This window comes from Varroa jacobsoni, unplaced genomic scaffold, assembly GCF_002532875.2.
Source record: "Varroa jacobsoni isolate VJ856 unplaced genomic scaffold, vjacob_1.0 contig00520, whole genome shotgun sequence".
Lineage (NCBI taxonomy): Eukaryota > Metazoa > Arthropoda > Arachnida > Mesostigmata > Varroidae > Varroa > Varroa jacobsoni.
Genome location: NW_019214479.1, coordinates 1 through 26,632, shown reverse-complemented (window position 1 = coordinate 26,632; position 26,632 = coordinate 1). Strand labels below are relative to the sequence as shown.

The following is a 26,632-nucleotide window of genomic DNA, read 5'->3' as shown; positions in this document are numbered from 1 at the left end:
ATATATATAAATAAACTAGAGTAAACTTTCATTAAGTTTGGGCAACCACGATCTTCGTGCATTTCAAAGTCGAATGTAAATATGATAAAAGCTTGTGGAGAAAAAAGCATTTTACAAGGAGAGTTCATCAGTCGCTACAAATAATAATACTTACGGTAGCACATTTGCTACGTAAGATCGAATTTTGTTTTTTTTTTCTGTTTGTGAAGCATGTAGGACAATCAGTGTTTTTTCTTTCGTCCATCATTATGATTACCATTTTCTTTTGTACAGTTTTGGTTGCTTAGCTTTGCAAATGAAATCAACGTTAAGTTTGAGGGTAGGTGAAAGTCATTGTTCCGCGTATCGTAGAGATAGTTCATTATGAGTACAACTAGTCAAAACGATAACAAGAAATAGTACTATTCAGATGAAAAATTTGTGCCGCTATTTACTATTTAGAATATTCGATAAAGTCATCCACGATATGCTTGTACATTCACAATTTGTCCTGATATTTTGAGTACACTTCCCGTGTCACTCGTGAACAGAAATCAATTATGGCCGATTGAACACCGTATACCGGGTATGTGATTCCTATGTATCTAGAGAATGGGTTATTCATGATAACCCGGATCTTTATCAACTATAATGGAACTTTTGAGCATGTTGAAAACCTTTAATGAGTAATTTCGGTTCGAAATATCATTAAGCTAATAAAAATACCGTTGATATGAAAAAAAACATTCAAGCACTCATTACATAGATTCAAAACGTCTGCAAGTTATTGTAGTGTTAGGCAAACGAATATAAAGAAAGATATCATAAGCAAAGCAGTAATACTTCCCGCCGAAATTCAAATAGCCCTCCGCCTTCCCTCTCTCCGATAAGCGCGACGCACGCCTTGTGTATAAACTTGCTGAATTGGCTCGTGGATATCCTTTTTGCTTACGATAATTGAACGTAGCGGAAGCAAGTTCCGTGTTTCCGTAGTAGTATGAAATTTTTTATAGTTAGTATTTCTTTAGGGACCTGTGAAACTTCGCTATGGAGTCCCGGTTAGTGTTTAATATGTCAGGTATGTACGTTACGCTACAGTTCTTGTTAGAAGGTACTATTGTATTGTTTTGTTGATTTAATGGCGTCGCCACGTGTGAATTTCAAAGACTTCTGTTATCAATCACTGTATCTAAAATCGTAGTGAATTAAGGCAATATAGCTATCTGCAGCTTATGTGCCTGTTGGATTGTCTTTGCGACGCTTTTTGGCGAGAATCACGTTTATTGGAAGCTGCTGGTACGAAACAGTCGCTGGCTACGTGATACAGTGAAAACTGCTGTCTTTTTACTGGAACGACATGTGATGATGTCCACATAAGGGAGTGGCTTTGATGGTATCTGCCGTCGGCCATATCCTGGGATCAAATGTGAGCAGCGGTTTCAAGCTGTTCAGATACCCGGTGTGGAATAGCAAGGATTGGGCCCTCGTCCTATTCATGTTTGCTCGTGGCAACGGAAGACTTGTGAGCCTAATTTTGTAAGCATATTCCTAATCGTCTCCGAGCCCCAAAAAGGGCTGTGAAGGTGGGGAAAAACAATGCTAGCTACATGTTTTAACAGCGCTTATTTGCAAGACTTATACAAATAAAAAAATCAAAATAAAATTGCATCATATGAACGAATGCATACAAATTTATTATTAGTGAAACAGCAGTTCTGTGTTTTTACCAGAAGTTTAGATACTAAATGTTGTGTTACTATCTTATTACAGGTTTTGTTTTTAGCTAGTGTTTATTCAACCGGATGGAAGAAAACGCAGGATCCACGACACCGACTAAGTACGAGTGTTTCCGACACGGCTGTAATTTTTTTTTCGTTAATCCCCTATCGCACCTCTAAACAGTGTTTTGGGGGTGGGATGGCGGATCGTATTGTCAAATGTTACATGAACAAATAATTAATCGTATATTTAAGTAATGGCACTTTATATATTAAAGTGCCATAACATTATATTAATGTTATTGCTGGCAATGTAAACGGCGCTGTATTAGCGAGATCAGTTCGTGCGTATCAAACAGTTCATCTGCTGGCATATGCAACCTGTAGAGCGCGGATTGTACGTACTTTTCGCGCCTGAAAATGACACAGCTACATCAGATTTTGGGCAGTTCAGGACCTGAACTGGCCGATGCCGAGCTCAGGGTAAAAGACTGCTACAGAAATCTTTTTATTGATAGACATCGCAATCATGCACGTAGGCACCGACATGCACACACCTGAATGTCACTCCAGGCAACAATCGTCAATATCTGTTAGTAGTTTTGAATTGGTCGCTTGCTTAAACATGTGCCATTCGTATGTCATGCATAGGCCTGGCAAATGACTGGCGCCCTTCCGGCAAGCAACATAATTACCGATTAGGTGAGGTATAGGAGTTTCTTGGTACTGCTTTTTTTGACGGCTGTCTCAAGTTCTCGGATTCCACAGTGACCGTTAAATCAGGATTGTCGATCGAGGTGTTACTGAAAAATACATATATACTATAAAAGCTGCTTGTGACTCAACCTTTCCGCATCGCTGCATCTAGTTTCGGAGAGACAAAAGTCAAGCAAAAATACATTTGAGTCGATTTATTCATATTCGGATTCTTTTTTGACGAATCGGAATTAAGCTGTTGGCTCACAGCAATAACAAAAATGTGACACATTCAAAAATACGTTCTGCTTGACACAAATACAGATATTGGCTACTTCTTGCCAAGTCTGCCTATACCAAGCAAAAATAAAGATTTACTGGGCGTTGTCTAAATTTCTAGACATTGCTCAACAAAGCTTTCCTTACTGCTAAAACTATTTCGCAAACTTCATTCACTCATGACCAGCATGTACGCACGCCATACAGCGAACTACGAAGAGCACGTCTTTCCTCGCACTCCAAGCCGGGCGTTAGCGACTGATTGGCTCGCTCGAACAAAACGTGAGGCACAAGAAAGTGGGTCGTAATGTCACCGTTCATCGGTTTACCGCTGTTCGGATATACAGCGCATCCACATTTAAGCTAAAAACGATCTTTTTCTGACCTGTAGCATGTAGTTGTGTATCTTGGCTTGTACCGGCATGAGCCGACTGACTTCATGGGTTGGCTTTTAAACAGAACAAGCGAAACGACAACAAGTGGCAAATAGGCCTCGATGAGTCTTAAACAAGCTCACGGGGGTCAACAACTCCTTGAACAATTAACTAAACATTTCTAGTGGACTTTATCCTATATAGGATAGCTGCCCTTACAACTGCTGTAATGGCCTGTAAACGCTTTTACTGCCTATCAAAAGGGCTCACAACGAGTCACTGAAGCTCTAACCTCTTAGTGTTAACTTTATTGATACACGTATGGACTACCTTGACATGTCGTAGAGAAATCTCAACGCAATGTTTTTTGGTTTTTCTGCAAATATCAGATAGTGCTGTAAGAGTACAACGACGTGTAGAAATCTTAATTATAGAATGATTTCTCGATCCGCGGTTCTGAAAGTTTGTTTTGCTAAATCAGAATCGCTGATTAAGCAGAGCTTATTAACTGGCTTAGTGTATAGTGTACGTTATGTTGTTTTAGCGTGCATCTGAAACCTAAGCGAAAATGAGGGCTTGTAGTAAAATCAACGATGCCGTCTCACAATCGTTGTAGTTGCTTTGGCAAGCTACACATATTCTACGTTTGCTTCTTCAGGTTGATCCTTTTTTACTTAGTTACTGACGTGTACGTTTTTCTAGCAGAACGTATACGTCCAAATGCTAAGTTAGATGAATTCTACTGCATTTTTATGCTCAACGTTCATTTCTCTAAACGTGGGGTCTGATTGTGCTGTTACAACAAACATTAGTTTAAGGATGTTCCACTCAAAAACCGCATGAAGGGACAAGTCTTGATGGCTCTGTCGTCGACTATGTTCCGAGGCTCGAGTGTGAGCAGTCATGCCGTAAGCTGTTCAACTTCTCAGTGCGGTATAACAAGAATTGGGCCCTTGTTCGAATTGGGGCGTGTACATAAGCTACCAGTTGACCTGCGAGCCCAATTCAGTAAGCATATTCCTAATCGTCGCCGAGCCCCACAAAGGGCCGTGAAGGTGGGGAAAGACAATGCTAGCTAAAATATTTCCACTGTTTATGATAGCATAATAAGTAATGTGCTCTCGTTCACACACGTGCTATGGGCAGTTCTAGTTCTGGCCACGTCTTCGCAACGAGTTATATTAAGTGTTGCCGTTATAAAAAAGCCGTTGTCTTGTTTATTTTTACCTACTCAACGGTCCCGTATGGAGGCACATAACTGTCAGCTTCTGTTGTTTGGCTTACTTACCTCTCGACTTTCCATTTTATTTGTAATGAAACCGAGATCACAGATGTAAGCCATAAAAAATGCCGTTTAGTGGTACCCTCTTTGTGGAGATTCGCATGGGGTGTTAGGTTTGGACGGTCACAAAGCCAACACGCAAAGAAGCGGCATTTTTAAAGTGAAATAGAAACGTTAATTTCTGTCGATTACGGTTAAAGGTTCTAGTTGATAGTATAGAACGTAGCTTAATTAGTGCTTAGTTCAAAGTGATCGCAGGCCCTTCTAAAGCTTGCGGGCATCTTTCCTAAGCAATACGGAGTAGAAGCCTACTCAGTGTTTCCTTACGATTGTTACAAGGTAAAAAAGTGGGTTTCTAAACACGTTAACTTCAATCATTTTTATATAAAATGCACAAAATTTGCACGAACTACATGTATGGACTAAACCTGGATAATGACGCCGCACCCGGTAGCGGCTCGGGGCTTTAGTAAAAGTAGTATTTAATGAAGGTTGTTTTTCGCTTTGATGTCGAATATCGAGAATAGGCCATCGTCCAAACTATTCGCACGTGGCGACTAAGAATTTGCGTGCCTGATCGAGAAGCACATTCCTAAATGCCACCAAACCCCAAAGGAGCTGTGGAGATAGGGAAAGATAATGTTAGTTTTTGTACATATCGACGCTTAGATTCTGTATCAAGGTCTTCGCGGTGGTTCCTTTTTCATTTGTCTAGTACCTTTATAGGGAGATAATTATCTCTTTATGGAGGTACCTATCTGTCAGGTTTGGCGTTCGGCTTACTTACAACCTCTCGACTTTCTGTGATTTTTATTGAAACCGAGACCACAGACGTAAGCCATAAAAATGCCGTCTAATGGTACCCTCCTTGTGGAAATTCGCACGTGGGGTTAGGTTTCGACGGTCACAAGGCAGACACAAAAAAACTACATAATCTGTACAGTATGCAACGAAATATTTTATCCTTATGTTTACAAGTTCTGATAAACCCATAGCACATACTCTGATTAATTCTTCATTCAGAGTGATTGCAGGCCCTTCTACCGATCGCGCCTTTTTTCCTAAGCAATGCAAAACTCGTCCAAACTGTTCACACGTTGCAACGAAAGACTTACGTGCTCGATCCAGTGAGCATATCGTCAGCCGTCACCAAGTACCACAAAGCAAAAAGTAGAGAAAACAATGCTACCTTTAGAGTTATTACAGATATCGATGTTCGAATAGTGTGCCGAAGCCAAGGCCTCCGCGGTTATCTGAAATATCCGTGGGGTTTTTCATCTTCGGAATAAAAAAACTTCCAGTTAAAATTCTGAATCGCTTATTAAATAGCGATTTCGACGAAGCCCTGGAATACATAATAATAGAAGTTTCTGATAACATCAAACACCTTCCACTTCGCACAATAGATTTAGTGTGGGCATCATCAAAGCGTGGTACTATGTATATTTATACCATAAATATACATAGTACCACGCCAGGACACGGTCTGCATCAAAACGCTTGGTATAGGTTCGGATACCTACCATGCATAAAACTGTAGGTTTATTTCAGCTCACTGATGTGCTCCTAAAAAAGCAGAAACATTGTCGGGGTTACTTGGGTCTCGTACTGATGCTTAAGGGACTAACATTGTGTCGAAATGAAGGTTTTCGGACGTTAATGTAGTTAGGTCGTTTGCAGCCGTTCAGGACCAGCGTTTCACGAAGTACGCCTAGATTTCTGGTCATACCTTGAAGCATTGCAGGGATTAATCTAAAAAACTAGTCTTAGAAAAATAAGATCTAGGTACTTAGAATAAGAAGAGCACTAGGGCTAAAAATGATGGGCTAAAAATGATGAGATTTTCGAAACAAAACTAATGGGCACGCATTTAATCTCCAGTTAAACATAATTGAAACGCTGAAGGCTATGGTATACGATGCGATTAGCCGTCGAAGAAATCTAAGTGGCTGAAATAAACAAGGCTGCTGAAATAGTCCTAGCGCTGATATTACAGATTTCCTTCACTAAGGAAGCGCGTATCGCTCCGTCTCACATATTTATATAACAGCAGAGCGCGAATCCCACAGCACCTGGGAGCATTGGTGACACGACTATCTAAAAGCCTATATGCCCTGTGCGGCAGATAGGTGTACGTAAAAAGAATTTCCTCCTCGATAAAGTAAAACAAATCAAACACAAATTTTTATAACACGGAACATCCAATGGCCTTGGATACTACAAGCGTAAGTGAGCTTCAATAGGAAATTCTCCTGACAGAAAAAGCTTAAGCATAATTCTCCTCCACGAACGGAAATCTGAACGCCGGCTTGGATCAGTGTGGTAACTACAGGTGATATAACGGAATATAAAACGAACGTCAAAGCAAACCGCTTTGCTATAAATAACACGTCATTACTTTGGGTGATCACAGATTTTATCATAAAACTGTATAAAAGCCAAATAATGCTACTGATATATAAAAATGAATTAAGTACAGCGTTTTACGCGGAAACCTTCGTAAACCAATGTCTTACAGGTAAATTTCGCATCTACCTATGTAGAACACAACAGAAGTGCGTTGTACGTATTTCAAGATCCTGCGTAATATTGAGAGGGTACTCCCAATACCGTGAAACTGTGGGTAACGGCTCGTTATAATTTTAATATATAGATTTATTTGGTCGGGCACGCATATTGTAAGAAATACTTATATTTGTGGCAGAGCTCAGGCAAACTATTCCGGCCGGCGGCCAACCACACCAAGCAAAGGCGTACGTTAGAAATGTTAGTTTTATTGTAAACAGTAAGACTTCGCATAATCTGAAGCAGTTGACAACTCTGCACTTCGTAGAGATGGAGAAGATAACTACATTTCTTCTACCATAAGTTATGACAATGTTGCTTCTTGATGATGCTTCTTAATGCGTCTATCAACTGCATGATGACTATCTAAGTGTAAAGAATCGAATTCTAACTAGCCCGAAATGCGCTTCTCTCATGTTTCACTTGGTACGTTAATTTAAAAGTGCGCGAAGTTAGCGAACAGATGATTTGCAGAGAAAAAAACAAGCCATGCAAGAATAATAATGACTAATCAAGAACATTAGCTATAGTGGACTTTAAAAAATCTATTGTCTGACCTAACTTTATTGTCTCTCGGTTCTCCAACTAATTAACTATGCAATCTAAACATTACCATTTACATCTTGCAGCGAGATTTCTAGAAATAAGACAAACCTAAAAACGCCTAGCTTAAGGAAGTTACCAAGCATGCATTTGCATGTTTTCTTCACGTTACGACGGGTTGCTCGCGTTGTCACAAAAGCTTCTGCAGTTTTTAGTTTCCTTTGCTACCCACACCGACAGCCTACTGATCATTGAAAGGCCAAGCTGAACATCGTAAAGGCAGAAATTCGAAAGAATTTTGCTAGAGCGCACTGAGTGCCGTTACGACGTTGTGGTACATTTCGTAATCTACAACTCGATAACTAAACCGCACAAAGCTAATCAAGGTTCACGATTTTGGCACATCGGTCAATGGTTCTGAACTAAAGGCCCTCGAAGCTCAATATCTCCGATGGAGGCTAGTGCAAAAAGAACGGCAGCGTCGTATTTGTAACAGCCTACCTCACACCGAAATCGGTGTAAATAAGCCCATATAAACGTTATTAATTTATACTGATAACAGACTATTTCTCCTCCTAATAAAATGTAAATTAATTGTATAATACAGTTTGCGAATGTGGTGTTGCTGAGTACAAACAATCTTCTCTGAATAAAAAACTGACTTAACGACAAGTAAACGATTTCAAAAAAAAAAAATCTATAAACTGTTTTCGTAGCAAAACGCTATGCTGAAAGAACTACACCACCCCCAGCACACAAAGCAACTACGGCCACTCAGTTCTTCGCCAATCGGCAAATTATTCGAAATTGAACTTCCTACGCGCCTTCGCTTCTTCCTTACCCTCTCCTATCGTAAGTCTTTCTCTCTCCTTCTGCCTTGTTCGCTGCGAATACGCAGTCAGCAAAGTAAATGAAAGGTACAGGGCAAAAACGGAAAGGACGACGGTTCGCCGTATACAAACAATGGGAAAGAGTGAGTCTGAGAAAGATAGCAAGCCGTCAGCAACGTACGACGGACCGACAGCGTTGACAGCCGAGGAGCAACCGAGGACTGTCTTGACGACAGATTGTTGCCAGTTGCCAGATGCGCAAGGCAATGCAAACCAAAATGCTGCCGACCTGTTGCAATACGACGAGCGTAAGACCCTACTAGAACCTAGCGCTGATGAGTCCAGGCGATGCTGATTAGAGGTCGCTGATATTACGGTTGGAAATAGTCACGCGAATGACTTACGAGTTGAGGCTATCTCGATTATGTTTTTCGCCATCATTCTTGTGTTGTCAGAGCCTTCTCGCTAGCCGCAATATTGCGGTTTGACAGCTCTAACGCACTGCGAGTATCGAGAGTGCTCTGTGTTTTGTAAATGGAAGGAAGAAAAAAAGCAAATTATTGAGTCCGTACACCTGTGTGGATTTGAGTTGTGGTGGGGTGACCCCGGGGTGAGTCGTGGGGCTTGGGGACAGGAGTAGTGCGACTAGCCTCTTGCTTCAGTCTGATAAAAAAATAGTGGTATTTAGAAGCCGAACTGGATGTGAGCGAGCGGCTACCGGAAACTTGTTAAAGAATTCGTAATTTTTCTAAGCAGCATATCAAACGACAACTGTTGCGATTCTAAGGAATTTGTCGTTCTTCTTGTAAAAGTACTTTGTTTTTTATCCTAGAAAAAAACTGACCTATATTTGAGTTGTCGTTATCGAAAATCAGCGTTACTGTAAAACCAAACTGTAACTAGCGCGTGAAGAAGAAGCAATGCAGAAAGAAACTACACAAAGCCCGGATCCGCCTTTGGATTCGTACATGTTTGGGATTCTACAGCAAACCTTACAGGTGAGTCAGGTTGGAATTGCTTCGATATCTTGTTAACGAGCCTGTAGTTAATTAGAAATCCTTTCGGTTATTTTGGGTGCAGGCCTCATTTGCATATAGCCTTAACAGGTTCACTTCTAAAATTAAAACTGCCTAGAGCCCGAATATAGTTAGTGCTCTATTTTTTCTACATTACGATTTAAAACTATAATTTTCTGTTTTGCCAGTGTAGTTTGTTCGTTATGAAAAAGACCTGCTCGTCTTTTGGCTTCGCCGATGGCTCGACTCTTTCCTCATAATAATAATAATCGGTTTACTAGTGCCAAGACTACTGTTAGGTCTGCCCAGTTTTTTAACATCAAATAGTCCGTGTCAAATAGTTCGTCATAACCAAAATAGCTACAGCTTTTAGATCATCAACTGGTTCGCTCCATATTTGCAGCCACATTGCAGAAGACAGCTGTAAACGAGTGTCTAAGTATTTCACTATTCGAGTTTAAAAATCTAATCATAGACGATAACCATCTAATAGTAAAGCATATAGCGATGAACGAAACTGATGATGTTAAACTCTAGAAACGTATAAAAGAACAACGTACGACGCTTTGAGGATGGTTGGAGAAAACGTCATACGCAAAATTCTATTACTTTATTGAGCAGTTTGCATGTTTCAAATATTAAAGCGCAGATGATAGCACCTGCGAGCCAACGGAACGTAAGTATCAATGGAATTCGATGATCGCTATAGGCTATTGTATTTTAAAATGAACAGCCCGATAGTGAAATAGGCCCAATAAGTTTGCGCCGGATATAAATTTGTACAGCCATGTTAGCCGAAGCAACAATAGACTTTAAGATAGAGAGAGTTGTGTCTTACAAAATTATTTTTCTCGTAACGTATGAGTTGCTCCAGAGTTCGCTGCCGAAGAGAAGTACTGATTCACATTGACCTGTTACGTGGGCTCGGGACACACTCAACAAGTGTGAAGCACGAGCATTGCTTTCCATTGCGCAATAACGTTGTTCGTTAGCTGCCGACAAAACAAAGATGATCGAGGTGTCGATCAAACTTTGTTTGAAATATCGTGTTCTGTATTTCACCCAGAGCACCGTTAACGGGATGCGAACGTGTGCGCGGTACGAAGCAGTACACAGTGTACAGTGAACAAGATTCTAAGCTGTTTCTTAATTCATATTCTTCTGTACGTATACTCTATTATGCCAAGGAACGTGAGTGATTATTGCTTGGCTTGAAATTCGTTCTTGACTATTTTTCTAGGCTAAATTAATCGAACTAGATCGAACTCATCGAATAGATGAATTTTCGTTTGCATTAAGTATTTAATACTCTACGTAATATAATAATATTTCCACAGCAAATTGGGAGCAAACCATATCAGGTTATACCAAAGAATATCCTTTCACTGTTTCGTGTAGTTGGTATAATAATCATAATAATTTAGTAACACTGTTTCATATTAAACATAATTAAATACTAACATATTAGTTTTGTCGGTCTCGATCTAGATTTTGTTGTACAAGTTTTTTTTAGCCTAGCCCTAATGCTGGTAGCTGCACTACAACGAAAAATCCATATACGTTCACTAGACACAGGTATATGTGACGCTCTAAAGGACATAAACATATTAATTTTTTTGACATTACCGCCCGTACATATACAATTATATTTCATGTTGTTGTATAGTCGTGTGCTGACGCGGATGGTTGGCTTTTACGCGCCAAAGTGACTATACTAGAATAGTCATCGTTGTCGTCATAGCAATAGTAGCGCCACCAATGTCGTCATCATCATCTTAAGGTAATGAGCATTCAAATGTTGGACAGCTGCCATTTATCGCGTCAATAGTGGTCCTTTAAGCAGTAAAAAGTCCAGCAATGCCACGAACAACATAGCAGTAACCTGGTACAGCACCACAAGGCCTTACCCGGTACCCAGTGGCTTCACAGCGAGACAACCAAATTATTTGCCGTTGACCTAGCTGGACTGGAATGCTAGAAGCTCATCATTCTTATCCGCTCTCAACAAAACAGGATGGTGTTAGCACAGGACTAGGATTAGCTTCGCTACGCCAGACTCAACTTCGCTGAAAATTGGTGCCATTGCTGATATCTAATACGGGCTCACAGCTAGGGGCCCGTGAGCTACGTGTTACTGTTACCGGGCTATCGTTCAAATCGTGGTCAGAATCGTGTCGGTTCATGATCCTCATTCGAAATGCAACAAGCACCTAGTACTTCTACTTATGATGTATTACTACCTGCAGCCATAACTCACAGACTTTCAGTACTGGTTTCTTTATTTATAGCAAACAGAATGTCTGATAATAACAACACACGTTAAATGATTAATGACGATGTCGCCCGTCATGCTAGTTGCTATTATAGCTACGATATTTTAATACAATATAGCCATCAATATCAGCAGCGGGCCTATGTTGGCAAATAAGATTCGAAAACGTTACATGACGTTGCTTGTATGTAGTAATGTATAGATCGAGAAGAAAAGTGTGTGTATCTCTAGCCGTGAGGAAAAGGGGGCGTCGTACTAGAGCCTGTTTAAGCAATAAGGTCATTATGGGGCAGCTTTTGCATAGTTAGCAAGAGAAAAAAAAAAAAAAAAACTCTAAAGCCCGCGCTTGTTATTTCTCATATCTTAAATCCTGTTCTGTCTGTGATTAGAAGCGACTGTCGGGTTCGAGGTCAACGCTGAGCTTGAGAAAGCGAATCCGTATGAGAGCAAAACCACTGGTTAGCTTAGTTGTATCGATTTTCTAGTGTCACCAGTAATGTGATGAAGACGCAGTAATGGCCACGTAAGAGCTTAAGCGGATTTGCACTAAAAACAACAGGATTCAATATTAGTGACAAACTAACGAGAAGCTGTCGGCAATTCCTGGGATGTGTCACAGCAGCAGACGTGCGACGATATATTCATTCATAATGCTATTTTTTCAAACAGTAGTGGAAAATGCAGATCTTTATACTTATTTACCGAACCAGCAGAAGCAAACAGCGAATTCATGACGAATATCTATCTCATCCGGTAACTGAATTTTATTAGGTGTCATTTTAATCAGCAGCACTTTCAGCTTTGGTTGATTCGCGGACGTCGATGCAAGATGGCCTGCAGCTTGTCCCAGCTGAATATCCGCGAAGCTACTAAATCTATTTTAAGGGGAGATGCGAACCACATAACATGCTCCAATTGAGATAATATAAGCTCACCCTGATTCTTAAATAAGTACACATGTGCGTTTTATGGACGACTAGAGATACGGTTGAACTATTCATTTGACATCGACGGACACTACTGCTACAAAAATCGGACTCTAAAGCTAATTTGCTATGTAATTCCCCCTGTTGGGTCATCTCTACTAATGCAGAAACCACAGCGCCTATACAAAACTAACTGATCGTGTCGGGTCTGTCTATACATAGGATATCCTTGCAACTTTGCCTAATTCACGTAATCGTGTGGGCGTAATCGCAGCGCAATCGATCGGGAATTGGGTAGAAGAAGCAACGCGTAAGTTTAAACTAAAGCTCTCATTAATTCGGCAACATTGTATGTATATATATAAATTAACAATAGCCTTATCGATATTACGCGTCCGGTTTTCTTCAAGCCGTTCTTCTGCTACTACTAACATTTGTGTACTTCCTTAGTGTGCGCACCGGTCTACGTCTGTGTTGCTGAGTAAGAATATACAGACAAATTTATTTCGAAATTTGTTTATTGAACATTTCTTAGTTCGTATTATCTTGTAAATACGTTCATTTCTATAGGTCGCGATTTTAATCGCGACTCGTTAGTTAGCTGAGCCAGCCAAAAAAAGGCAAGGGTATAAAAGTTCGGAATAGCTAAATGGTAAAATAAAAAAAATAAAGTGTTAGTTGTTAATTGTTGTCTATACTCGTATCTTAATGTAACATTTCAGCGAAATAATACAAACATCATTTGAATTTGTGGGTGCTACGCGCGTATCGACCTAAATTTGAGTATCTACATCCATATGCATACTATATTAGGTACTATATAGCACGTTTATGATACCTCATAAGATATTTTACTCAAAATGTTGATTACACTATAGAATGAAAATATCGTCGTCAATAATAACTTTTGGCTGAGTATTAATAGCAGCGCTCGGAATCACAGGCCAGCAGCTTTGCTTACTTTCCAGCCTTCCTCCTATTTGGCAGTTGTTTCTGTCTATGTCCAGAGTTATAAGGTCTGTTCATAACTGGCACATCGGTAATGGTGCAGCAATGAAATCTGTGTGTTTGAAGATATCGTTATCCTACAGGTTTATGCCACACTGTTTGTTATTTTTCTCAGAAAATCTGGCTTCGTCGAAAGCAACAGAAGCTAGAGGACCATCGACAGCATGCCGCTTCGAAAAGCGTTCACAGCTGATTTTGAATTCATCTGGCTGGCACAGTCACCGTTGCTGTAGTAGCCGGTGCTACCGCTTTTCGGCGGAGTAAACGGTGTCGATGTTAATTTGAAGCGACTTTTTTGGACAATAATGGTTAGACAACAGCGACAATGAAAACAGTGGTTTTTTTTTACCATACGTCTTGTACGTGGTCGTACAAGAATAGCGACTACAAGTTAAACGACGGCGAGTCAACGATAGCCATACAGCAATGAGCGTATTCCGGGATATATTATTGATATAAATAAGGGAGATAATGTAGGCCTTCTTAAATTCTGCTGCTGAAAAAGTATTACCTATTTTCTTAGCTAGATAGCTTGAAGTTCCATATGGTCGTGTCGAGACGGTGCTATACGAAAGCCGAAATTCGACAGTAGATGTGTGAGCCTGTTAGAGTCCTTTTGACTTACGACAAAGCCTGTGGTAGAAGCGCCTTTATCGTCATGATCACAAATAGCGAATTCCTGCAGAAATGTCTGCAATTTTATTACGGTAAAGGCACAAATGCTGCCCCGGTCCGTGAAAAAGTTAGTACTATTTACGGATGCGTCACCCGAAGAGACGACCTGAAAATGGCTATGTCACTTTGCTTCATAATATCACTTGCTTCGGAGTGAAAAATTCTTCTCGTAGTAGTCGACAAGTGACGGTGAAAGTTGATGAAATAATTGTGAAAATCTGATGAAATCATTGCAAGAGCTAAAAACGGTCGACACGTGCACCCATATGTTATATAATTAAAATCATCCACCACTAATAGCACCATGAACTGCAAACACTCACTAAACGTTCTTAAGCCATTTGAAGATAGCTGACTACAAAAAAAGAGCTCGATGTTTGAGTGCCGCACGAATTGACGCAAAAAACATTTGGCTGCTACACGAATCCTCTCGAAGGAATTTACTAACAAATAGACGAAACGTCGATCTTTTTTGACAGTGTCGGAGCGCGTACATTTTTAGCGTTACAATAAACTGAATAATAAATAGACAGCCTATTCTGTCGGCAATTAAAAAAAATTGCCGATTAAAAATAAGTGCCAAATTCCCTGTAGCGAGGTCGTCTAGTCCTCTACAGCATTTTCCGTCTTTTTCCTATCCTGAGACCTCCCCTTGAGTTTTGTGCGTACGCACCTCAGCATATTCAATAATTGATAGCCTCTCTAGGTACTGGTTTTCTCGAACAGGGCCAGAAAATCCGAGAATGCGTGTTTGACTCCCTAGAATTTAAAGTTCGGCAACCTTCACACCGAGCCACCTGAGGATATTGTGAAAGCGTTTAAGCACCCGCTGCGCAATTAACTAATTAGACGTTCATCCGTTTTCTCGGAATGGCAAAGCATGATTGCAATTTACATGTAACACTATGGTGTTCCCTTTGATCTAGTGCAGGAGCCTGTTGAAAGCCCGTACTTGAAATCTGCCCACTGTATTCTTTCAATATTGAGCTAAAGTACTTTCATCTCCCTCAAGGGCTGTGCATCCAAGGCGAGTCATTCTTTCAATGCCATGGAAACGCTGCGGGTCTGGCTGCTGTTAGTCGCGAAATTTTACCTTGAAAACGGCTCTGTACACTGCTGATTGACTCTAACAACGACTCGGCTTGCCTATATCTTGGTCCATTCGGTAATCACGTGCGTGCTTCACAAGGACCATGGAATGAGTCTGCGACCCTACAGTAAGGTAGTTCACGAGATCGTCACACAGGCATAATCCTTTGATGCTTTTTAGGAGCGCCTAGATCTCGAATGCCAACTTGACGCTCCAGAAGGAACCACTTGGCCTGAATAATCACGAACAGACCTTCATTCCCTCCTCGTTTTCTATGGAAACGGCTCAGATAGACGAGTCTTCAACTTATTCTACGAAGGTTTGCTGTTGACAGCGGATTCGAACCAGTAGTAACCTATACCTGGCGGAAGTCTATAAACAAACGCTTATGCGACCAACCGTAGACATCTGCTATTTTCGAGGTACTGATCCATTGCTCAGGCATCAATTAGACAAAAAATGTAGGTTCGGCGAAAGTGTGCCTTTCTTCATAATTTCGATCAACACTTAGCGTATTTAGAGCAATAGCGACGGACATGCCCAACAATGCATATTGTAGTGCTGATATACGTATATAATTGTTGCTGGAACAGCCATACACACATGTTTGGTAATAAAAGTTCGTTCGTTTATAAATGGTATATATTTAAATTTAATTATTTATGCAGGCAGTGTAGAACGTACAAGAGAGGATCCAATTGAGACACATTAGAGAAAATTGGAATAAGACAAAAGACACTTGGCTTGACTAATTAGTAATTAGTAAACTAACTAATTGCATTTGTACTTACCTGCGTTTGCCCGTGAGTAAGACAGAAATAAAGAGTTGTGATCTTTAAACACCATTAATTAGTTTGTTACAATATTACTGGAGTTCATATGGTTTGATAGAAAGGCAATATTATACAATTAACTTGTTGACGTAATAACATGGGATACCAAAACTTCGAAGCGTTTTTGTCAATAGGCTTTTATAATCGTATTACTAGCCGGGAGTAAACATTGTATTGACTGTTAAATTGGCTGTTTGTTGTTTACTTTAGTGTGTTTGCTATGCTATTATTGTCTTTTGTCGTATTGGCTTATGATGTCTGTTCGAGGTATAAATGATATAAAAACAGTACATAGTTTGCCCTGTGGAGCGTATGATTTTCTTTTCATGTTCATCTTATACATGCGCACGTGGTACGTAAACAATAATAGTTGTCTGCTTGCATTATTTACAGAACAATATCGACTACTTCGCGTGCACGTGTCAGGATGATTTTACGCAAAATTTCGTAGAGCTTCTGGGGGCGGTAAGCGAATTGGAAAAAAAATCATCGCAAATTCACGACATAGCATTTAAGTTTGACGCAGACGCCAATACGAAAGCAAACGGATATCGAAGCTATTCTATAATCGGTAAGGAGGAATAGTTGGATTAGGACCAACAGGTTAACTACAAGTAAGAAAAAACTAATAATAATAAATAAAATAGTTGTGTATATGTAAGTTATCAAGCTTCTCCTTGTACTCGACCGTTAGTTAAGATTAATATAAAATATAAGTACATCCCAAAGTAATATTCGCTAGGAGGGACAATTCAGCCTCGGAATAATAGTATTGCCCGGAGCAGTTCCGATTAACTTTCAGCGTCTATTAAGAGAACAGAAAAATCCGAAAGTTGTCCATTCTGATCCCTGCGTCAATTATAGCTAATAGGCAAATACATCTTGGCTTTTAAGGATACGAATTATTTATGCAGGCAGCTTGTCTGGCCCTAACATTTGCTTAGTTGAATAGTGTGAACAAACGATCTAACCATAGACTGTGAATCCTGCCCTAATGTTCGCAACTTAAAAACAATTAGCAAAAAAATACATTAATCTGACCTCTGTACAACATGTTGCTGTTGCTTTACGACCTATAGCCACTATTATTACTACGACACGCAAGGACAAACTGATGCCACTCTGGATTGAAATGTTTACTTAAGGCCCGAAGAGACTTCCGCTATGACAAAACCGAATTTCATCTCTCTCTGCGTTATTTCAAATTTACATATTGCGCTAATAATTGCTTATTGGTGCATTAATTGACTAGTACTGATCTTAATTATATTTATGGACTTGGGTACACGTTATGTGGTTAAATGTCTGATTAAGCGCTGATCCGATGTTAATTATTTTTGCAAAGATATTCATCAAATTGTGCGTGGTCGAAAACTTCAACTATAAGAAGGGAGCGGCTTTTTTCCTCGGTTGCTCTTGGGAGACAGATGTCGATTCTATAATAGTTCCGATATTCCTAAACAAACTCGACAGTTTATACTCATTTAACTTTCTGAAGGACGCATATACAAACTGTAATAGCTATAGTTCACCATAGCATAATAATACTAATAGTATTGCGCTTGTCTAGGGTATAAATCATAACAAATAGACTGGGAAACTGTTTAACTAAATATTTTCGAGACGTCCCTATGGTTCCAAAGTTAATCACTCAATGTACATCTTAATTGCACCAGACAGACAGTATATTTTCTAGGATGGCTATTGAGGGCCTCAGCTTATTTCGTTCGAAAAAAATTTATTCGACGAGAACCCCAGCGAAAGGCCGTCAGTTCATGATTCAGCCCTTCCAATCGAGAAAGAAAAAGTACTTGAGCTATGTGCTTGAGCGGTGTATACACTTTTAAACACGAGATTGAGGTTCCTCGACGAGTCCTGTATACGATTTTCAGACAGTTCGATTGACAGAGCCCATGACCGTACGCGACATGACAAAACTGCGCGCGACGAAAAGTCAACTATCTCAAAAAAGTCCACGATGTATTTTCAAATGCTCCATCTCGGACGTAGACACAGTTCGATGTGTGTTGAAAAGCAACCATCTTAAATTCTGCTTAATGGCTTAAGTACTGGACATAAAGTATGAGAAATGTATAAGCTTTTGTCAAGACCCACGATCATCAAGGCGCGGACGCCAGGAAATGGTTTTCTTTGCATCTTTTAACAAGAAGACCGGAGCTGAGATTGGGACAGCCCAGTCGAACAATAACGATTCTGTATATTTATTAGCAGGATCGTATTAGTTAGATACCGTTTTCTACACTGACTTCTTTTCATTCTCTGCAAAAAAACCCATCGACATAAAAATGTAATTTTAAATTCAGATTTCGCATCCGTTTAATATTGATACATTTATTTTTGTGTGAAACGACACTTCAAACAAGAACGGTAATTTCAAGCTTTCCATAATTGTTTCACTGATTTTTTTAACACTTCCGATGAATAAAACCAGGATTGTTGCCTTTAACTCAGCTTGTCCCTATATTAAAGTAGGTCAGCGGCGATTTCAACCTTTAGTATCTTACTTGTCCTTTATTCATACCCCAGGGATCCTGGGGGTGTTTTTAATAGGGTGGCTTATTTTATCGTAATTTGTCAAAGGACTTTAAGAATAGTCATGTAGAGAGACCACTTGATTTTAAACTATTACAATATTGAAGCGTGCATCAAGGTCGCTAGCGAATCTAGAACATTTAGAGCCAATGACCTGCTGAAGAACAAAATGGTGTAACATAGCTCCGAAAAAGCGAATAAACCACAATTAGGCGAAGCTTTGTACACAAGATTGTTTAGAAGTCTACCTTTAAATGTGCCCTATTTTTTGTTACGCGGGGCCGTCGTAATCAATCCAATAAACCTGACAATCATAGGCATAGAAACAAAGCATATCTATGAAAGTGCATAAACAATTCCTCTGTGCACTAAACGGATTAGACATTTTTAAGAAAGTAGAAATTCATAACTTCAAACGCAACCAAATTAAATACACGCATTAATAACACGAATGTGGCTATCAATATAAAGGTTTTCTATAGATTGTACAACCCTAACAACGGGATGCTTGAATGCAGGAATGACAAATGCAGGATATCTTCCAGCTTGATCTAATCGAGCGGAAAAGTAAGCATCAGTTTTTCGATAGTGAGATAACTGTTGGTTTTAAAAAAAAAACATCATCAGGGCTTTGAATATATAGTATCCTAGAAAGAAATATGTAGCCAGCCAGATAAATTTTTCTTCCCCAGCAGTCAATTTATAATGTTCAAATAATAGCTTGATTTATATACCTGCTGTCTTACGCGGACTATCGCGGTGATCTTAACAGTTATAGAGCAAAAGTCAAAAGTTGCCCACTTGGTTGCTTTAGATACCCTCGTATAGGCTTATATTGTGCGCGAAGACTTTCTCAGCCCGGCGACAGCCTAGGTCAAAGAAGCACAAACCATCATGAATCGGATTGCTCTTTACACACCACAATTTGTTAACTAACTAAAGACTAACTAACAGACCTGCTCAAAATACCTGTTTTTTTTACCTGCTTCGTATGTAGGTATGGGATAGTTCGATTTTTCCAAGATAATAGAATAGATAGGGTTAGGCCTCAGTGGAAAGTCCTATCATACATTTCAGCGGGTCTTTATAATTACGTTTAACTCTGGTTTAGTTGTACAAAATATTATATTTTGTGTAAGTTCAAGCGAGAAGTCTAGCCGCCCATGAATGTTACAATTTTTCACAAGGCATGGCCTTTAGAAGGTACAATAATATGACCTACTACGCCTAAGCTTATAAACTTCTGTAAAACGTATAGCGTCTTTTTGAGAAACTCTATAATCAATTCGTTAGAAAATTCATCAATATCTCGCTTACGATATAAGCGGATCTAAATATATCAAACACTTGTGATAGAATATTCATCGGCATGGGGATTCACTAATATCTGTCTCAATTATATCCCAGTTGGAATAACGTTTTGCCTATAGATGAAAGGTTGTCGCGTGTTTTGCCGTTATACTAACTAAACTGGATATTACCCATTGAGTAAATGACCCATAACGAACCGCAACGCAAACTGAAAAAGATTTAGTGTGCGATCCATTTTTTACAATAATTTTGACGCACCTTGTTATGAACTTGGTTTTGGCGGTAAGCATTTACTGAGCCATATTGATGTCCAAATAAAGCGCATTCATCGTATGGGTCGAAATGTATTTTTTTTACTATAGCACATTTGACGTTCACTTATTCTAACTTCGAATGTCGACTGAGGCTGTAAGATTAGCGCTTTATTTACTTGCTAATAACGTCATCACTGACAATAAACGAGAAGGTGAGTGTATAATCAAATAAATACGTGATGAGATATGAGTAACTGTGTTAACTTTGTTTTTTTTTTCAGTTGACCGCTTTGTATCGAATACGTTGGACCTCTGTCGGCAAATTGTTGAAAAACGAGACTCAATGTTTTTCAGAGCGGGAAAATTCGCTAAAGATGTTGAGGTAACAATCCGTGTAAAGAAGCTGTAGTATAAGTAACTAAATAAAATTTCCCGTACTGTCCCAAGATCTAATTCTTTATTTAAAAACTTTGGCCCCGTATAGGTATGAACCACAGTTTTGTGTTCTGCATAAATAGTGTGAATTATTTCTAAATCGTGCGTGCATTTCTTAAAAGCACGCAACACAACCGTATTTTATTATACAAATACAATTGTAAAACCGGAAAATGTAAACTATAATGCTCGTAACGGCAAATATCTGTAACCCTTCTTCTTTTAAATTCTATACAGGTTCGCGTAATCGCATCCAAGGAAATTCGCAAAGCTGGAGCCATGCTAATTAGTATGGCAAAGCATGCCGATGACGGGGAACTGTTTCTCAGAGACAAAATGGACTTTAAGGTGTGTGGCTAAAACTTTTTCTTGCACTCCCTAAATTGTAAGTCCTCAAGTAATTCATATTAACTCAAATTATGTTTATCCCATAACTAAAAAACCTGACAAATAACGTCGAAGTCAATGGCCCTGTTTTAATTATTTCCTACAGGCACTAATGAAAGACTACACTTCGTTCGACATGAGACCGTTTTTCGGTCGTCTTCTGGGCTTCACAATGTGTGAATCGTTGCAAAATTGCCTAAGCGCAGTCAGTATTGCAATGGCCACGTTTTCGGAGCAGTACCGGAATGAATCATCATATGTGGCTTCCCTAGCTGCCACGCTATTCAATTCGACACGTTATGGAGTCGATATCGACGAGCGAGCTGAACGCAATGCTTCCCTCGTACGAAATGTCAGCGTAGACTTTCTCAAGAGCTTTTGGACTCTTAATGAACTACCGGTCACAAAGGTTCACAAAAAATATACTTGTTTCTAAGTTCATATTGACTTATGCTCTAAAGAGAACATAGGTAAAATTAATAGGTTATAAAGATAATGCGATAACAATTAATAAGAAATCGTCTATCATTTCATGCTTTTCTTCTTTTTCTCTAAAGGAGGACTTGATTACTCGTTTTTTTCTTAATCTAAATACATGTGTAATAAAATCGGTATACTCAATATTCAAGTGTGAATACACAGTGCAAGGTTCGGACAATACCTGTGCATACTATTATGACCATCCTCCTTTTCCGATATTCAGCGTATTCCGGGTTGGATATGTCCATCGCTTGAAGTGTGCGAACGTGTCACTCTCCCATTGGAGCCCCTCAAACTCAATCGCGAGGGGGAGCATCTTGACGTCCCTTACCCAATGTCGCACGTGCCAACCCAGCCCGTTAGGGGACGCTTATTCTCGCACGTCCGGCGTCAGGGTCAGGTAAGCTATAATAGGGCTATTTGGACTATATTATTTTTAGTATGCTCATAGAATGTGCAAGCTTAATGAGTTGATTGGTTGACTATTCTATATCAAGTTATTTGTGTTATAAATACCAGCAAATTTGACCCGCGTAGATATAATTACAGTTATTTATTGTTATATTTCATATATTTACGTTACATTTCGCTCATTTGAAATTGTTCTCAATGTGCCGCCGGAAATAAATCTAAGAAACTCTAGTCCTGAGCAAAAAAAAATATGCCGTTCTGCGTTGCAGATAAAAATAGACGTGATTTTTCCGGTCTAATGGGCCAGTCTCACTATCAGTAACAATTACCGGTATATAATATGTGTTTATCTATTGGCAAAATGAGCTCCGATCCGTTCGATATTAGATGAGCGTTTCCATTGTGCGATAACACCTGTAAACATTTATATGACTAACATAAGATTATTGTATCTCTATATCAGGACGCTCTTGTGGGTGCGGCCCCAACGTCTGCGTACGAGTATCCCCCGACGAGTACGATGTTTCTCCACCTGCACGGCGGCGGATTTATCGCGCAGTCGCCCGACTCGCACGAAATCTATCTACGCCAATGGGCTGCTGATCTTGAAATGCCATTGCTATCTTTGGACTACACGCTGGCACCACAAGCACCGTTTCCTCGTGCTTTAGAAGAACTCTTTTATGCGTATGCATGGCTTGTGAATAATCCCTTTGCTGTCGGTTAGTATAACTGTAGTGTTAGAAAAGAATGGATTGTGAGTCAATTATTTGAAATCCATATAAATGACTTGAGTATAGATACGTCCACGTTATGCTGTATATTCGATTCTGAGTCAACGCGTTTAACGTTTAACATTAATCAGGTTGGAGCGGAGAAAAAATTGTGGTGGGTGGTGACAGCGGCGGGGGCAACTTATCAGTGGCTCTCGCTCTCAAATGCCTCCATCTCGGTGTTCGGCCACCAGATGGGCTGTTCGCAGCGTATACGCCGCTTAATCTGCAACTTACTCCATCCCCCTCCCGACTTTTGTGCGCCATGGACTCGCTGATACCCCTCGAGTTTTTGCTACATTGCCTTCACAGTGAGTACTGCACTCGATTGCGCTTGATTTCTGCATGCGTTCAAATGCAAAACTAGTCAATCGAAAGACCTATTAGAAGACAATGCGATGTCGACAGCGAGTTCCTATTGGATTGTGTGAACCACACCTTGAATTCAGTAAGTACATTAAGAGAGACCGGGTATGTAACATAAAAGAGAAATGGGTATGTAACAGATTAAGATGCAAATACGTGAAAATAGTTAGGCTCAGAGCTTAGAAAAAAGCTGCTTTTTAGTCTAAATAGTATCCGTGTCTGCAATAAAGGCAACTTCTTTCCAGCTAAAGGCAATGCTTTTTAAGGCTGTGCAGTGCTATTTTACACAATTCTAACTTTTCCGTTCCAGCTATATCACAAGGCTTCGGCGTTTTTACCAATGGATTTAGTATTATTTGTTGCTGAAACCAGTTGCGCAACAACATAGTATAACCTAATCAGCCCCAGAACTTCAAATCGGTCTGGGTCTCTGTCTATGGTGATCATCAAATTCAATTCTATGCAATTTTGCTGAAAGAATTTGAAAAATATTTCTTTACTCAGGTTATGCCGGAGTTGACATGGAGGCGAGTCCTGATTCTGGTAGTCCAGTCAAAGTCCCTATTGAACACCTCGAACAAGTAAAAATCATTAACAACAAAAATGAAGAAAATCAACAGGTATATTTTCCCTTGTTTTGCGACATTCCGGCATAACTATTTTCATAAATGTTTTTTCTTTAGAGTGTGTACTTAATTTAGCGGATATCAAAAAATTTCTCGTACTCGATGTCGGATATTAATTGATACACCTTTAAGTAGCGATATTCAAAATGAACTTTTATGTTGATAACCTTATAAATCTGTCAAAAACAATAGACTAAGAAAATAATATCCTAAATTTGGAATATTTACTACAAAATTAGGGATATTTATTATAACATGAGACATATTTACTACACAATTTTGAGGTTATCTTGAAAAATATTTTCTTTCACCTCACCCCCTCCAGGAGCGTCGTTCCAACGCGAGCAGTGGCGAAAGCAGCAGTCAAAAAGAGAAAGACACCCTTCAGGAAATTGGCGACGCCGTCTACGATACCACTTCAAGGCTATATCAGGTGAATTCAGCAAACTTGCAAATAACTTATAGAGAAAAATCGGGTAAAACGTTTAAAGGACTAGTCCTTACAACATATCATTGCCATATTATAATAAAAAGTAACGAAAGCATGCTAGACTGCCATAATAAAGTCAAAAATTGATATCTGCCAATACAGGCGCACATCGCCAAGCCCTTAGAGATGTTTACGGGCACAAATCAAGCATGGCAGAACCCGGGCCGCCCGTGGTTCTCTCCACAGTCGTCTGATCCGGAGCGGGCTGAACGAACGTTTGCCCGAATTGACTCACTAGCGGCGTCACCCTTCATTTCACCACTCCTCGCGGACGATCACCTACTTTCGCGTTTACCACCTACATATTTGCTGGTATGTATAATACAGGTGATGATACATAACAACGTCGCGGTACAGAAGCATATCAACCTTGAACGTTACGATATTAGCAGTCGTAGTCAATGTCGAATCATCTTTCATGTCTCCGATGTGAACAAATGCTAGCTGGTGTTTTCTTCGAAACATTTTTCAAACTGTATGCTTTCGTACAGAATCGAATTCCAACGCCTTTTTTGTTGTTATTGATACTGACTGTTGTAGGGCCTTCACCTTGATCCCACCCTTGATGATATGGTGTCGTTCGCCCGTCGACTTCACAGATTAGGCCGTCCTTGCGAGCTAGTCGTGCTCGATCAGTTGCCGCATGGATTCCTGAACTTCCTCCCCTTTAGGTAACCTGCTATAGAAACCTTTACTATTGTTGTTACTAGGTTAAGCCTTACGTACAGATGATTAGAACTCAAGAACATTTAAGCGCAAGAGATGAGTTTATTACTTCTTTAAATTTATTTTCACACGATGACTGACAACCAATTTCAGATAACAATAAACTCAATGCACTTCCATAATAAACCTACTCCCTAATTTTTTTATTCACAGTTCAGAGGCAGCGGATGGTTCAAAGGTGTGCTGCGACATGTTGCGGGACGCGTTTGCCTTTGTGCCTGCCAACCCGATCAACCCCCTTGAAGAGGTCCCTCTATAAACTCGCTTCTTCTTTCGAGTGCAGTGTGCGACAAGCAGACATTGGAATCGATCATTTTATTCATCGCGTTATTAGTCGCCGTCGTAGTAATGCCGATAGTGTTATTACGCCAACATCGAGAAAACCAACCAAAAAGGGCACCAATCAATTTCTTGTTTTTTTTTTCCATATTCTGCCTTTTTTGTATGGCTTCGCATCCACGCCGATAAATCCTCTTAGAATGCAACTATTACTGAGGACACCCGCGTGAACGACAATTGCTATACTGCAGGCTATCGTAGATGCATATTATTAACTGCACGTAGTTTCCACCAAAACAGGCTTAACCAACTTCGAGGAACTTCAAAACGTACGTTCATAAATGTACTCACGGCCTGACTGATCCTGATTACTGGATTAAAGGCTACAGGCCCACCTACTCTTAACAGCAATATCAGTAGTAATGAATCGTAACGCATAGAGCAGATTTTTCTATGGTGAACTAGACGTGAGTCAGCATTTGCAAAGTGGGCAAAGTGTCTACTTTAGCATAACTTCCATTTGACAGAAGTTTACATATTAGGTTGGACGGAACCGGCAGCATGAGTAGTGAATAGAGGATGCCTGGCAGCAGGGTATGGCTATAACAAACCAACAAAAAATGGAAAGGTGGAAGTTGCAAGTAAACGGGATGGGCCGAGGCCAAAAAAACACAGGAAGAGATAAACTAATGTAGAAAAAAACCGAAAGACATACATCTCACACAAGTATTGAGAACACAAGGGGTCGGTAGTATTGCCGACGTGTCACCGTTCAGTTTTCATTATTATTATTAATTTTCATAAAAATGACAGAGTTACAGAAGCACGAGCGAAAGATGAGTGATTAAATGTTGTGAGTAGTGCTATATTCTATGTATTAATTTACAATTGGTCTTGTAGAGATAATGCAGCATGCAAATGCTTACAAAGAAAAACAAGTATTAAAAGCAATCGCTGCAGTATGATCGAAAATACGAGCGAAAAGGTAGAAATCAATGAGAAAACAATAAATAGTATTAGCGCGAAATACCGAGATAAGGAAGCTGCGGTAGAATCCTAATAACAAAGAATACCAAGGAAAGCATTTAGAATTAATCCTCAGATCAACTCCAAATATCTTCTCTGATTACCCGGGATTGACGAGGAAACCAAGGCGCCGTTTGTGCAGAACGCGCTTAAATCTAATCTTCTTCGGTGTTTAGATAAAATATTGTATAGGACGTTTTTTTCTCATTTTATAAAGTTCTAACCAACATCTTTCCGCGTCCTGTGTATATACGATATCAATATCCATTTAGGTACAAATTCTACGGTTAGTTTTCACTGCGGAAATGTTATTCTTCCCGGGAATCCGATAGGATACGAAAGAAAGTAACTTTTTGAAATGGACGGCAAGTCATAACCACTACTGTTATAATCATAGTTTTAAATTGTGCTCGCTTGTGAATGCAGTTC

The 26,632-nt window shown here is 39.7% G+C and overlaps 1 protein-coding gene across 6 annotated transcripts; it reads left to right on the top strand.

The window, feature by feature from the left end:
* Positions 1 to 126: 126 nt before the first annotated feature.
* Positions 127 to 26,432, top strand: Hsl (hormone-sensitive lipase). 6 transcript variants are annotated; one of them, XM_022852023.2, is made up of 15 exons: positions 1,036 to 1,057; positions 1,750 to 1,816; positions 5,352 to 9,264; positions 16,480 to 16,657; positions 20,486 to 20,586; positions 20,877 to 20,987; positions 21,133 to 21,435; positions 21,730 to 21,906; positions 22,381 to 22,639; positions 22,783 to 23,001; positions 23,561 to 23,676; positions 24,008 to 24,115; positions 24,275 to 24,484; positions 24,713 to 24,843; positions 25,052 to 26,432. In XM_022852023.2, exons 3-15 carry the CDS (start codon positions 9,187 to 9,189, stop codon positions 25,155 to 25,157), a joined length of 2,097 nt encoding a protein of 698 aa, XP_022707758.1. In that variant the 5' UTR covers positions 1,036 to 1,057; positions 1,750 to 1,816; positions 5,352 to 9,186; the 3' UTR covers positions 25,158 to 26,432. The 6 variants fall into 6 exon arrangements, with proteins under 6 accessions (XP_086828988.1, XP_022707758.1, XP_086828986.1 ...); XM_086972862.1 differs by lacking the exon at positions 5,352 to 9,264 and having other exon boundaries at positions 127 to 1,057; XM_086972860.1 differs by lacking the exons at positions 1,036 to 1,057; positions 1,750 to 1,816 and adding an exon at positions 12,703 to 12,790 and having other exon boundaries at positions 2,494 to 9,264.
* The last annotated feature ends 200 nt before the right edge of the window (positions 26,433 to 26,632 follow it).